This window comes from Lathyrus oleraceus, chromosome 6 (assembly GCF_024323335.1).
Source record: "Lathyrus oleraceus cultivar Zhongwan6 chromosome 6, CAAS_Psat_ZW6_1.0, whole genome shotgun sequence".
Taxonomy (NCBI): domain Eukaryota; kingdom Viridiplantae; phylum Streptophyta; class Magnoliopsida; order Fabales; family Fabaceae; genus Lathyrus; species Lathyrus oleraceus.
The window spans coordinates 382,171,319-382,186,945 of record NC_066584.1 but is presented as its reverse complement, the minus strand read 5'-3'; the positions used below and the strand labels follow the sequence as shown (position 1 = coordinate 382,186,945).

Below are 15,627 nucleotides of genomic sequence, written 5' to 3'. Positions count from 1 at the left end.
GTATTTTGCAAAAAGTGAGGATCTTGAGCACCTTTTTAGAATTTGTCCAATTTGGGTGGGTTGGTGGAAAAATTCTTGTGTTTGCCTTCATGTTGATATGCCTTTGTCAACAATTTCTATTATCGAGCGTTTTCCGGTGTTGGAGAATTTTATCAAGTGTAGGTTTAAGGTGGATTTTTTATTTAGCCATTTGTTGGACTAATTAGGCGTATAGTAATGTTATTCTTTTCGATGGAGGATTGGTGAATAAATTTGACGGATTGGGAATGATGAAACTATTGTCGAGTAAATGATTTCTAACTGTTCACAAACCGCATAAAAACTCATTGTGATAGGAGAGGTGTGTCTCTCTAGCATCGAATTTGGGATAATTTATTTTTGCCTTCTTTTCTTTGTCTTCTTAATTCCGATTGTGTAATGTCTAGGTTATACATCTGTTGTCCCTTTTAATTCATCCTTTTGTTTATAAGAAAATATTCAATCAATTATTTATTACTTTTTATAGCTAATGTAGGCTCCACTTGGAAAAGCGTCCCGTTTTTTATTACTATATTTATTTAGAAAACAAGAATGTTTGTACATATATGACCAAATAATTTTCCTAATAATGTGATTTACTCTATGGTCTCATAAAGTATGTTTTGCTATTTCAAATTGATAGATATATTATCCTAAATTTTAACTAGTAAGATGTAAATTTATTTAATTCGATAAAAAAATATTTAAATACACATATAAATTTAAAATGAAAAAAAAATTATTTATTTTTTCACATTTAAAAAATAAATAATTCATTTTTCATATAAAATAATTATTGATTAAAATAAAATAGGTATTGTCTTGTTAGTGACCCGTAAAATAAAAAATTAATAATATGTACCTTTATTGAATGTTATTCAATTTGATACAATATAAAATATATTTAAATACTAATGTCAATTTCAAATAAGTTATTTAATTATACAACGTACAATATTCATATAAATTATGAAATATTTTAAAGGAGATTTAAATTTTTTTATTTATACTTAAAAAATAAAAGAAAAAAGAATAAAAAATGGAGAGAAAAATATTAAAATGAAAGTGAGAAAGTGTGAGAAAAAAATAATAAAAATTTAAAATTTAAATTAAGAGAAGAAAAGAAAGAGTGAGAAGGTTAAAAATTAAAAATAAGAAAGGAATGAGTTGGTAAAATGAAATAGTTTTAACTTTTTAAAATTTATTAATTATAAATATGTTACAATTAAAAAAATAAGATATATTAAGAAGTTTGGTGATAGTTTATTTTAATAGATAAATAATAATAATTGATTAAAAAAAGAAAAACTATTCCGACAGCGTATCATATAGCTTTTAATATGAAATGGAAGAAACCAAGATGCTTCCCTTATAAAAATATGAAAAGTATTTAATAATTATACTGTAAGGCACATGATAACGACACTAACTAACATCTATTAATATTTTAAGCACATAAAAATAGCTTTTAATATTAAATTGATTTTTATTTGTTTTGGAGTCGACATAACTTCATGATCTCCTCCTATAAATTGGGGTGAAGTAGAAAGCAAAAGGCAAAAAGCCCTTCCAACTCTTAACTAATAGCTTTGGTGGTGACTTTGGAGAAGTACTTAAGTAAGTACTTAATTAATTGCTTCTTCTTTCTAATTATTTCTAGCTTTAATTCCCTTGCTTTTATATGATAATATATAATGCTTGATTATTAATAATGTTTGCCTTGTTTATCTCAGACATGGATTATGCGACTAGTGCACTGCTCTTTTTGTTGACATGCACTGTCACATACTTTAGCACTTCACTCTATGCAAGAACCAGAAATTCAAACTACAAACTTCCACCTGGACCTTCCTTTTTCACTATCATGTCGAACGTTGTTGATTTCTACAACAAACCACAACAAACACTTGCAAAATTTGCAAAGTTCTATGGTCCTGTTATGCTTATAAACCTATGCACCGAAACCACTGTCATAATCTCTTCATCTGATATGGCCAAAGAAATTCTCCATACTCATGATTCTTTGTTCTCTGATAGATCTGTTCCTCATAACACAACAACTCATAATCACAATAATTTTAGCTTAGTTTTTCTCCCATTTTCACCTCTTTGGCAACACCTTAGAAAAATATGCCATAATAATTTATTCTCTACCAAGACTCTTGACGCAAGTCAAGAGCTTAGACGAATGAAACTTAAAGATCTTCTCAATGATATGCATAAAAGCAGTTTAACCGGTGAAGCTGTTGATATTGGAAGAGCTGCTTTCAAGGCTTGCATTAATTTTTTGTCATACACTTTTGTGTCTCAAGATTTTGTTGAGTCTCTAGATGATGAATATAAGGATATAGTTTCCACTCTTCTGAAAGCTGTTGGAACACCAAACATCTCTGATCATTTCCCAGTATTGAAGATTTTTGATCCACAAGGCATTAAAAAACACACTACTAATTATGTTTCAAAGGTGTTCTATGCCTTAGATATCATAATTGACAAACGAACGAAGTTGAGAGAAAGTGAAGATTATATCTCAAACAATGACATGTTAGACACTTTGTTGGACATTTCCAAACAAGATATTCAGAAGATGGATAAAAAGCAAATTAAACATCTATTACTTGTATGTATATTCATTTCACTTTCTTTCACCCTTTTATCTTCTCTACTTTTATTTACTTAACATGTGAGTGGTGTGTATATATAATAGGATCTGCTTGTGGCGGGAACAGATACAACAGCATATGGATTAGAAAGAGCAATGAGTGAACTCGTGCGCAATCCAGAGATTATGTCAAAAGCCAAAAAGGAACTTGAGGAGATTATTGGACTAGGAAATCCAGTTGAGGAATCAGACATAGATAGGCTTCCATACTTACAAGCAGTGGTGAAAGAGAGTTTACGTTTACACCCTCCAGCTCCACTATTGCTCCCTCGAAAAGCAAGGGTAGATGTGGAAATATCAGGATACATAATTCCAAAGGGTGCTCAAGTTCTGATCAATGAATGGGCTATAGGTAGAACAGATATATGGGAGGATGCTCATTTGTTTTCACCAGAAAGGTTTATAGGATCTGAGATAGATGTGAAAGGTAGACACTTTAAGCTGACACCATTTGGTAGTGGGAGACGTATATGTCCAGGATCACCATTGGCAGTGAGGATGTTGCATTTGATGTTGGGATCATTGATCAACTCATTTGATTGGAAACTTGAAAATAATATGGAGTTTAAGGACATGGATTTGGACAAATCTCTAAGGGCTATTCCAGTTGTACTAAACAAAGTATATTAATGAGATCCATGTATTATTATCTTAAGCTTGCTGGAGATTGGGTTTGAGATGGACATGGTTTTAGGGGAGTGTATTGTATTTTTATCTAGTTTCTGGTTTTACTTTAATAATTGTGTATTATAGTTTGTGTGGGTTTGTAACTTTAAATGTTTCCACTCCTTAGTCTTTGGAGGTGTATGCTAAAACAATATGGTAAATAAATTTCCTACTTTTGTATACTTCTGTGTTTGACTGTGAATATTTTTATAGAAATTCATGTTGTTTCTTCTATGCTCCTTCCCTCCAAATTTATATAAGCCGCTAGTGACATTTTTTTCACTTCTATTAAAAACTATTGGTAGTAGCAATTAATAAATATAGATAATTTTTGTGTATAATTATTACTAAATTATTTTATGTATAATATTCATAAATATCATAAATAAAACAAAATATTATAAATAAGGAACTGAATAATATAAGAAGGCAAACTAATTAGTAATTAATAATTTAGGGTGAAAAAAGCCTAATAGAGTACAAATAGAAACAACGAGGCACAAGGAGTGTCAATACAAACAAAGAAAAATCAAAACAAAAATACAATCAAATATCATACAAAAGAAGGAACAACTAGAGAACAAACTAACGAGAAATGATAGAATGCCCAAGAAAACCCAAATAACAAAGCACCCCTCAACGGAAATCAGCATAGATCTCAAACACCAGATCCACCAACAGCATATCAAACTCACTTAATATGCCAAGAACCACTAAACGCTAGAAAAACATGTCAAAACTCTTGAGCCATTATATTTGATTTAAATATAAGATATTGAAGCCAATTAGAGAAGGAGCAAGCATATCAAACTCACTTAATATGCCAAGAACCACTAAACGCTAGAAAAACATGTCAAAACTCTTGAGCCACTATATTTGATTTAAATATAAGATATTGAAGCCAATCAGAGAAGGAGCAATAGTTCAAAGTGGATCCATTAAGAAACTAACTCCAAGTCAAAAATACTCATATTCTTAACCTCTTTCACATTTGTTGACTTTCTGAAGATTTTATTTTATTGTTATGAACCAGTCAGATAGACCACACTATTGCATGACAGATCATTACATACTTACCCTTGAACTTATTCTAATGACCTAAGCAAAATAAAATCTCAAAAAAAGTCCAAAGATCCTGACGAGTAGCCAACTGCATCCTTAACCATCTAAAAATCATATATTAGACACCAGAAGCGAAACTACAAGTAACAAACATATGAGAGACTAACTCAACCCAATACTCACAAAAGATGCCTAACATCTCATTCGAGTAATAAAAGATTCTTCGCTTAAATAGGTTTTCCTTATAAGGATACCTGTCACGCAAAAGTTGCCAATAAAAACCAATACCTTAGAGGGGACCAAACTCTCCCGAATCAAAGACAAAGAAGGAACCACACTAACTAGGTGGGGCTCCAGGATATGATCAAGTCCATACTAGATTGGATAAGCAGACGCCACAGAGAAAAACCATTAGTATCGTGTCTCCAAATCCACCTGTTACTCTCCGCAATTAAGTGGACCTCTTGGAGAGCTGAGAAGAACTCATTAACTATAAGTTCTTCGTGTATGAATAACGGTTTCCTCCATCTAAAGTCCAAAGACATCCGCCCCGATCCCACTTTCTAATTTAACCCACAATACCCTCTTGATTTGAGAATAGTCTCTAAAATCTAATCTTAAGAGGAATACTACCAAGTCAACGGTCTCCCTAGAAGGAAGCAAAACGGTCAAACTATACTTTTTTAACTAACCCTGAATCAAACCTTTTTAACTATGTGATTGAAAATATTTTGGCAAGTATGAGTCTTATTTAAGAGAAACTACACACACACACATAGAGAGAGAGCAAGAAAATTCACATGTTGGAAAAAGGTTGTGTATCGTCTCCTAGTATTTTCATATAACACGGTATACAAACCCTCTATGTCAAGAATAACTATGTGATTGAAAATATTTTAGCAAGTATGAGTCTTATTTAAGAGAAACTACACACACACACACACCACACACACACACATATATATATATATATATATATATAAATATATATATATATATATATATATATATATATATATATATATATATATATATATATATATATAGAGAGAGAGAGAGAGAGAGAGAGAGAGAGGAGTACTAGTTTGATGCCTTTGTCCTTGTTTGACCTATAATATATTCTATAATGGTAAACCATCATAAATTATCTTCCACTAATTTTGATTTTTGGTTCAAAGTTTAGTTACAACAAGAAATCACAGAAAATTACTCAAATAAAAAGCTCAATCCTAGGTAATCTTATCTTATTTCTTTACTATTCTTTGCCTGTAACCCAACTAACACGCTACAAATCCTGATTACCAACTTTATCTTTTTTACAATACCTTCAACCTTTTAGAATCTTAAATCTTCACACTTGCAACAATTTCCTCAATGTTCTGCTAGGAAAAATTAAACTTGATCTTCACATGGTTGATAAAAACAGGAAACTCCAACTCATTGGAGAAGATTATTCTTTTTCCTCAATGGAACTTCAAATCAAGAATTCAACATCAGATCCACAAATTATAAACAATTCACACAACACACATTAACAATTGAGTTCCTCCAAAACAATATCACACTCACTAGGTGGATCAATATTCATCTACAAAATAGAGCTTTCTGTTTTTGAGAGAGATAATGATTTTTTGTAAAAATCACTCTATTGATTTTGTCATGTCAATGAAGTAAATTATAATGAGTCCTTTTATATGTGTTTAAGAACTGACATAAAATTCGTATAAAAAGTCTTAACTGATTCAAGTCAATAGTGTCCCATGAATCGAATCATCACTACTTTAAAATAGATATTTCGTAACACTCATTTTACAACGGTCTTCCTGTTAACAGTGGTAATAATTTTTTTGTGCGTTTTTCTTTTTGATATTTACTAAAAGACATTTCACAATGGTCATATGTACCAAAAGTGGTGAAAAGTGGAACCTGATCATGCGTTCGAATCCTAGCACCTACAATTTTGTTTTTTATTTATTTTTAAGCCACTTTTTACCATGGTTGGAACTTTCAAATGTGGTGAAAAGTGGAGCCTGGTCATGAGTTTGAAGGGTGAAAAAAGGCTAACAGAGTACAAATAGAAACAACGAGGCACAAGGAGTGTCAATACAAACAAAGGAAAACAAAAACAAAAATACAATCAAATACCATACAAAAGAAGGAACAACTGGACAACAAACTAACGAGAAATGATAGAATGCCTAAGAAAATCCACACAACAAAGCACCCCTCAATGGAAATCAACCTAGATCTCAAACATCAGATCCACCAACAGCATATCAAACTCACTTACTATGCCAAGAACCACTAAACGCTAGAAAAACATGTCAAAACTCTTGAGTCACTATATTGGATTTAGATATAAGATATTGAACTCAAACAGAGAGACAGGATTTGGATATAAGATATTGAATTCAATTACAGAGAGAGAGAGAGAGAGAGAGAGAGAGAGAGAGATGCCTTTGTCCTAGTTTGGCATATAATCTATACTATGATGGTAAACCATCATAAAATGTTTTCCACTAATTTTGATTTTTGGTACAAAATTTGGTTACAACAAGAAACCACAGAAAATTACTCAAATAAAAAGCTCAATCCTAGTTAATCTTATCTTATTTCTTTACTATTCTTTGTCTATAATCCAACTAACATGCTACAAATCTTGATCACCAACTTTATCTTGTTTACAGTACCTTGAACCTTTTAGAATCTTAAATCTTCACACTTGCAGCATTTTCCTCAAAGTTCTACTAGGAAAACTTAAACTTGATCTTCAAATGGTTGATAAAAATAAGAAACCCCAACTCCTTGGAGAAGATTATTATTTTTCTTCAATGGAACTTCAAATCAAGAATTCAACATCAGATCCACAAACTATAAACAATTCACACAACACACATTAACAATTGAATTCCTCACAAAACAACATCACACTCACTAGGTGGACCAATATTCAGCTACAAAATAGAGCTTTCTGTTTTTGAGAGAGATACTGATTTTTTTCTAAAAATCACTCTATTGATTTTGTTATGTCAATGAAGTAAATTACAATAAATCCTTTTATATGTGCTTAATAAATAACATAAAATTCGTATAAAAAGTCTTAACTGATTCAAGTCAATAGTGTCCAATGAATCGAATCATCACTACTTTAAAATAGACCTTTCACAACACCCATTTTACAACGGTCTTCTTGTTAACAGTGGTAATAATTTTTTTGTGAGTTTTTATTTTTGATAGTTACTAAAAGATATTTCAAAATGGTCATATGTACCAAAAGTGGTGAAATGTGGCGTCTGATCATGCGTTCAAATCCTAGCACTTACTATTTTATTTTCAAGCCATTTTTCACCACGGTTGGAACTTCCAAATTTGGGAAAAGTGACGCCTAGTCATGAGTTCGAATCTTAGCACCTACCATTTTGTTTTTATTTCTTTATTAAAAGACATACAATAATGGTTATTTAAAGTAACCTTCGTGATAGGTTGAGACATACAAGAACAGTTATTTATAGTACTCGTTGTGATAGGTTGCAATCTACAGGTTTTTTTAATCTTTAAGCCACTTTATATAAGTGTATTTATAATTTCTTCTTCGTTCTTAAACAAATATTTACCATCCATTTAGTGAGTATCAACGCTCAATACACTACCGTTAGTGATCTGCGTGAAACCTAAAACTTATATGAACTTCCAACTTAGACGAACTTCATCTTCTACCTCCAAACATCTTATTCCATTTATGACACTCTATTTCACCACTAAACCAAGCTCTAAAACATCATTTCTTCCATAAACAAAACTTGAAAACATCATTTCTTTCGTTAACAAAATTCAAAACTCCATCACCTCTTCTCCAACTTGAATGAGACAAGGAAAACATGGATTCAAGTTAGCAATGTTAGTTGTTTTTCTTGTTCTTGTTGTTATTCTAGTTGTTCTTGTTGTTATTCTTATTGTTTTTCTTGTTGTTGTTGTTGTTGTTCTTGTTGTTGTTGTTGTTGTTGTTCTTCTTCTTCTTCTTCTTCTTCTTCTTCTTCTTCTTCTTCTTCTTCTTTTTCTTCTTGTTTTTTTATTGTTGTTCTTGTTGTAGTTCTTGTTGTTCTTGTTTTTATTCTTGTTGTTCTTATTCTTGTTATTGTTGTTCTAATGCTGCATTTTTATATTTTTATTAAAAGACATACACCAACAGTTGTTTAAAGTAACTGTAGTGATAGATTGAGACATAAACTCAATTGTATTAAGAAATCATATATAAAAAAGATACGTGAGATGAAGAAAGAAAAAACAATCACATTTAAAAATAAAAAGTTTGTCTCTCAAATAAAAATAATTCTTGATTAAAATAAAATAGATATTGTCCTGATAGTGATCCATGAATTAAAAAGTTAGTTTTGTGTGTATTGATATTGAATGTTATTCAATTTGATACAATATAAAATATATTTAAATACTCATGTCAATTTCAAATAAGTTATTTAATTATTCAACGTACAATATTCATATAAATTATGAAATATTTTAAAGAAGATTTAAATTTTGTTATTTATACTTAAAAAATAAAATCAAAAAGAAAAGAAAATGGAGAGAGAAATATTAAAATGAAAGTGAGAAAGTGCGAGAAAAAAAATGATAAAAATTTAAAATTTAAATTAAGAGAAGAAAAGAAAGAGTATAAAAATTAAAAATGAGAAAGGAATGAGTTGGTAAAATGAAATAGTTTTAACTTTTTAAAATTTATTAATTATATGTTACAATTAAAAAAATAAGATATATTAAGAAGTTTGGTGATAGTTTATTTTAATAGATAAATAATAATAATTGATTAAAAAAAGAAAAACTATTCCGACAGCGTATCATATATCTTAGTATGAAATGGAAGAAACCAAGATGCTTCCCTTATAAAAATATGAAAAGTATTTAATAATTACACTGTAAGACACATGATAACGACACTAACTAACATCTATTAATATTTTAAAGCACATAAAAATAGCTTTTAATATTAAATTGATTTTTATTTGTTTTGGAGTCGACATAACTTCATGATCTCCTCCTATAAATAGCTTTTAATATTCAATTTATGTTGCAAATATATTTTATTTAAAATTTATTTGAATTTGTATTTTGTTTTGTGTGATGACTATGTTTAAAATTTGATTTAAAGAATGAACTTATAAAATTATGATATTTTGGGGCATGTTAAGTGTTATGATTTTTTTAAAGATTGAGTCATTCGGTTCGACCAATTTAATAATTATATAATTTTTTTATAGAGACCGATTTATTCAACCGAATTTTCCGATTTAATCTAGTTTAGTCACGTGGTTTGACCATGATAAGTGGTTCCACCAATGAACTAATTACCTAGTACTCTCGAAAGTTTGATGACTGTTTTGATTTGAACTATAAATTAAAAAAATAAATTAGCCCCATTAATTTTTTTTAATTAAAATTATTAATTAAATATTAATTTATATATTATATAGTTAAAATATATTATATTAATTTAGTCACGTCTAGTGTTTTAAAAACAAACTGGCGAGAGTACTAGGTAACTAGTTGATTGGTGGAATCATTGGATTACTGGTCAAACCGCATTGACTAAACCGAATTAAATCGAATAACTTGATTATATAAACAAGTCTCTATAACATAATTATATAGTTATTAAACTGATCAAACCGGATGACTCGGTCTCTAAAAAAGACATAACATCTAAAAAATTTAAAATTTAAAATATCATAATTTTACAAATTCATTATTTAAATCAAATTTTAAACATAGTCCATCACACACAACACAATATAAATTCAAATAAATTTTGAATAAAATTTAATAAATTATAATATGGGACATTTTTTAAAGTGGGACAGTTTGATAAAAAAAATCAGATATTGTATTTTTTTTAGAGATTAAATTAACAATGATAGATCATAATTGAAAGACTATTGAGCTAAAATGCAATTGGCTAATGTTAACAAAACTATCAAAGAAGATAGTCAATGAATTGAAGAAGCTTATTGAAATAAAGAGCTTTTCAAATATGAATTAAGTGGTGTGTTAAATTGTAATTTTAATTTGAAGGTTGTTAATGAAGTTGATTGTAAGAGTTGATTAAAAATCAGTTGCTTGATTCTTAAGGTAGTTATAATTTATTGAGAAATATGTTATACAAATCAAGTACATGGCTTAAGTTTGTTAAAGTCCTTCATGTGTATAACTACCTAGATAAGTCGATGAAAATCATTCCAATTATCTACAAATCATTTTCTCAATCACTTTCATAATCAAGATCTATCCTATCATATATTCATATCACCTTGCAAGAAGAGAACTATACTTGTCGGTAAGACTGAATTGTGGAGTAAAATGAAGTGTGCTTAAATGCACTAGTATTATCATGTCCCTTCAATTCAACAACTTGATCGGTGTCAAGTAAAGACAGTAGGTCATATGTTGGAATGACAAGCATCGATGTTTGAAACAACTGTTGGTGTATGTCTTTTAATAAAAATATAAAAATCACATTTAAAAATAAAAAGTTTGTCTCTCAAATAAAAATAATTCTTGATTAAAATAAAATAGATATTGTCCTGATAGTGATCCATGAATTAAAAAGTTAGTTTTGTGTGTATTGATATTGAATGTTATTCAATTTGATACAATATAAAATATATTTAAATACTCATGTCAATTTCAAATAAGTTATTTAATTATTCAACGTACAATATTCATATAAATTATGAAATATTTTAAAGAAGATTTAAATTTTGTTATTTATACTTAAAAAATAAAATCAAAAAGAAAAGAAAATGGAGAGAGAAATATTAAAATGAAAGTGAGAAAGTGCGAGAAAAAAAATGATAAAAATTTAAAATTTAAATTAAGAGAAGAAAAGAAAGAGTATAAAAATTAAAAATGAGAAAGGAATGAGTTGGTAAAATGAAATAGTTTTAACTTTTTAAAATTTATTAATTATATGTTACAATTAAAAAAATAAGATATATTAAGAAGTTTGGTGATAGTTTATTTTAATAGATAAATAATAATAATTGATTAAAAAAAGAAAAACTATTCCGACAGCGTATCATATATCTTAGTATGAAATGGAAGAAACCAAGATGCTTCCCTTATAAAAATATGAAAAGTATTTAATAATTACACTGTAAGACACATGATAACGACACTAACTAACATCTATTAATATTTTAAAGCACATAAAAATAGCTTTTAATATTAAATTGATTTTTATTTGTTTTGGAGTCGACATAACTTCATGATCTCCTCCTATAAATTGGGGTGAAGTAGAAAGCAAAAGGCAAAACGCCCTTCCAACTCTTAATTAATAGCTTTGGTGGTGACTTTGGAGAAGTACTTAAGTAAGTACTTAATTAATTGCTTCTTCTTTCTAATTATTTCTAGCTTTAATTCCCTTGCTTTTATATGATAATATATAATGCTTGATTATTAATAATGTTTGCCTTGTTTATCTCAGACATGGATTATGCGATTAGTGCACTGCTCTTTTTGTTGACATGCACTGTCACATACTTTAGCACTTCACTCTATGCAAGAACCAGAAATTCAAACTACAAACTTCCACCTGGACCTTCCTTTTTCACTATCATGTCGAACGTTGTTGATTTCTACAACAAACCACAACAAACACTTGCAAAATTTGCAAAGTTCTATGGTCCTGTTATGCTTATAAACCTATGCACCGAAACCACTGTCATAATCTCTTCATCTGATATGGCCAAAGAAATTCTCCACACTCATGATTCTTTGTTCTCTGATAGATCTGTTCCTCATAACACAACAACTCATAATCATAATAATTTTAGCTTAGTTTTTCTCCCATTTTCACCTCTTTGGCAACACCTTAGAAAAATATGCCATAATAATTTATTCTCTACCAAGACTCTTGACGCAAGTCAAGAGCTTAGACGAATGAAACTTAAAGATCTTCTCAATGATATGCATAAAAGCAGTTTAACCGGTGAAGCTGTTGATATTGGAAGAGCTGCTTTCAAGGCTTGCATTAATTTTTTGTCATACACTTTTGTGTCTCAAGATTTTGTTGAGTCTCTAGATGATGAATATAAGGATATAGTTTCCACTCTTCTGAAAGCTGTTGGAACACCAAACATCTCTGATCATTTCCCAGTATTGAAGATTTTTGATCCACAAGGCATTAAAAAACACACTACTAATTATGTTTCAAAGGTGTTCTATGCCTTAGATATCATAATTGACAAACGAACGAAGTTGAGAGAAAGTGAAGATTATATCTCAAACAATGACATGTTAGACACTTTGTTGGACATTTCCAAACAAGATATTCAGAAGATGGATAAAAAGCAAATTAAACATCTATTACTTGTATGTATATTCATTTCACTTTCTTTCACCCTTTTATCTTCTCTACTTTTATTTACTTAACATGTGAGTGGTGTGTATATATAATAGGATCTGCTTGTGGCGGGAACAGATACAACAGCATATGGATTAGAAAGAGCAATGAGTGAACTAGTACGCAATCCAGAGATTATGTCAAAAGCCAAAAAGGAACTTGAGGAGATTATTGGACTAGGAAATCCAGTTGAGGAATCAGACATAGATAGGCTTCCATACTTACAAGCAGTGGTGAAAGAGAGTTTACGTTTACACCCTCCAGCTCCACTATTGCTCCCTCGAAAAGCAAGGGTAGATGTGGAAATATCAGGATACATAATTCCAAAGGGTGCTCAAGTTCTGATCAATGAATGGGCTATAGGTAGAACAGATATTTGGGAGGATGCTCATTTGTTTTCACCAGAAAGGTTTATAGGATCTGAGATAGATGTGAAAGGTAGACACTTTAAGCTGACACCATTTGGTAGTGGCAGACGTATATGTCCAGGATCACCATTGGCAGTGAGGATGTTGCATTTGATGTTGGGATCATTAATCAACTCATTTGATTGGAAACTTGAAAACAATATGGAGTTTAAGGACATGGATTTGGACAAATCTCTAAGGGCTATTCCAGTTGTACTAAACAAAGTATTATTATCTTAAGCTTGCTGGAGATTGGGTTTGAGATGGACATGGTTTTAGGGGAGTGTATTGTATTTTTATCTAGTTTCTGGTTTTACTTTAATAATTGTGTATTATAGTTTGTGTGGGTTTGTAACTTTAAATGTTGGAGGTGTATGCTAAAACAATATGGTAAATAAATTTCCTACTTTTGTATACTTCTGTGTTTGACTGTGAATATTTTTATAGAAATTCATGTTGTTTCTTCTATACTCCTTCCCTCCAAATTTATATAAGCCGCTAGTGACATTTTTTTCCCTTCTATTAAAAACTATTGGTAGTAGCAATTAATAAATATTGATAGTTTTTGTGTATAATTATTACTAAATTATTTTATGTATAATATCTGTAAATATCATAAATAAAACAAAATATTATAAATAAAAGAACTGAATAATATAAGAAATGCTTTCTTTTAAAAGGCAAACTAATTAGTAATTAATAATTAAGGGTGAAAAAAGCCTAACAGAGAACAAACAGAAACAACGAGGCACAAGGAGTGTCAATACAAACAAAGGAAAATCAAAACAAAAATACAATCAAATATCATACAAAAGAAGGAACAATTAGAGAACAAACTAACGGGAAATGATAGAATGTCCAAGAAAACCCACACAACAAAGCACCCCTCAACGGAAATCAGCCTAGATCTCAAACACCAGATCCACCAACATCATATCAAACTCATTTAATATGCCAAGAACCACTAAACGCTAGAAAAACATGTCAAAACTCTTGAGCCACTATATTTGATTTAAATAAAAGAAGGAGCAATAATTCAAAGTGGATCCATTAAGAAACTAACTCCAAGTAAAAAAATACTCTTATCCTTAACCTCTTTCACATTTGTTGACTTTCTGAAGATTTTATTTTATTGTTATGAATCAGCCAGATAGACCACACTATTACATGACAGATAATTACATATTTACCCTTGAACTTATTCTAATGACCTAAGCAAAATAAAATCTCAAAAAAAAGTCCAAAGATCCTAACGAGTAGCCAACTGCATCCCTAACCATCTAAAGATCATATATTAGACACCAGAAGCGAAACTACAAGTAACACATATATGAGAGACTAACTCAACCCAATACTCACAAAAGATGCCTAACATCTCATTCGAGTAATAAAAGATTCTTCGCTTAAATAGGTTTTCCTTATAAGGATACCTGTCACGCAAAAGTTGCCAATAAAAATCAATACCTTAGAGGGGACCAAACTCTCTCAAATCAAAGACAAAGAAGGAACCACACTAACTAGGTGGGGCTCCAGGATATGATCAAGTCCATACTAGATTGAATAAGCAGACGCCACAGAGAAAAACCATTAGTATCGTGTCTCCAAATCCACATGTTACTCTCCGCAATTAAGTGGACCTCTTGGAGAGCTGAGAAGAACTCATCAACTATAAGTTCTTCGTGTATGAATAACAGTTTCCTCCATCTAAAATCCAAAGACATCCGCCTCGATCCCACTTTCTAATTTAACCCATAATACCCTCTTGATTTGAGAATAGTCTCTAAAATCTAATCTTAAGAGGAATACTACCAAGTCAACGGTCTCCCTAGAAGGAAGCAAAACGGTCAAACCATACCTCTTTAACTAACCCTAAATCAAACCAGTTCATAATATCATGTTTCTTGAATCCAAGAAGAGACATTCCTTTCTAAAAAGAGGGAAAATAGTGACACCCCAAGGACATCCCATCACACCAGGAGGAGACAATAGACTTAACATACTACGGTAAAAGGATGTCAACCCAAAGACTAGAAGAGATAAATTTACCCTTCAGAGATCTTTAGCAGCAAAACCTCCATCTTTCTTAGAAATACTAACACCAGACCACCTCATCAGGGATATTTTAGAATTCTCTTTCACACATCTCCATAAGAAAATTCTTTGGATCTTAACTAACGTCTTCCACCCTTTCATAGATATTTTAAGATAGGAGAGAAAAAAGATATGAATAACATTAAGAAAAGAGTTAAGACGGATAACTCTGCCCCAAGCTAACATACCTATGAGACCAAGAATTAAGTATCTTCCATGCCAGATTTACCAAAGGTTCGTAGTTAGATTTCTCTTGTGGGTTAACACCAAATGACAACCCAAGATATCGAAAAGGAAGAGCCTAAATC

At 30.2% G+C, this 15,627-nt stretch overlaps 1 protein-coding gene across 2 annotated transcripts; it reads left to right on the top strand.

Moving 5' to 3' along the window:
- Positions 1-1,604: 1,604 nt before the first annotated feature.
- Positions 1,605-13,642, top strand: LOC127093567 (cytochrome P450 76T24). 2 transcript variants are annotated; one of them, XM_051032519.1, is made up of 3 exons: positions 1,605-1,635; positions 11,904-12,790; positions 12,878-13,642. In XM_051032519.1, exons 2-3 carry the CDS (start codon positions 11,906-11,908, stop codon positions 13,466-13,468), a joined length of 1,476 nt encoding a protein of 491 aa, XP_050888476.1. In that variant the 5' UTR covers positions 1,605-1,635; positions 11,904-11,905; the 3' UTR covers positions 13,469-13,642. The 2 variants fall into 2 exon arrangements, with proteins under 2 accessions (XP_050888476.1, XP_050888475.1); XM_051032518.1 differs by lacking the exon at positions 1,605-1,635 and adding an exon at positions 11,641-11,787.
- The last annotated feature ends 1,985 nt before the right edge of the window (positions 13,643-15,627 follow it).

What these genes read in the sequence shown, in the direction of transcription:
- LOC127093567 (XM_051032519.1), top strand. Translation starts at nt 11,906, where the DNA reads ATGGATTATGCGATTAGTGCACTGCTCTTTTTGTTGACATGCACTGTC. An exon ending in AAATTAAACATCTATTACTT is followed by an intron (nt 12,791 to 12,877) that starts GTATGTATATTC and finishes TATATATAATAG; the next exon opens with GATCTGCTTGTGGCGGGAAC.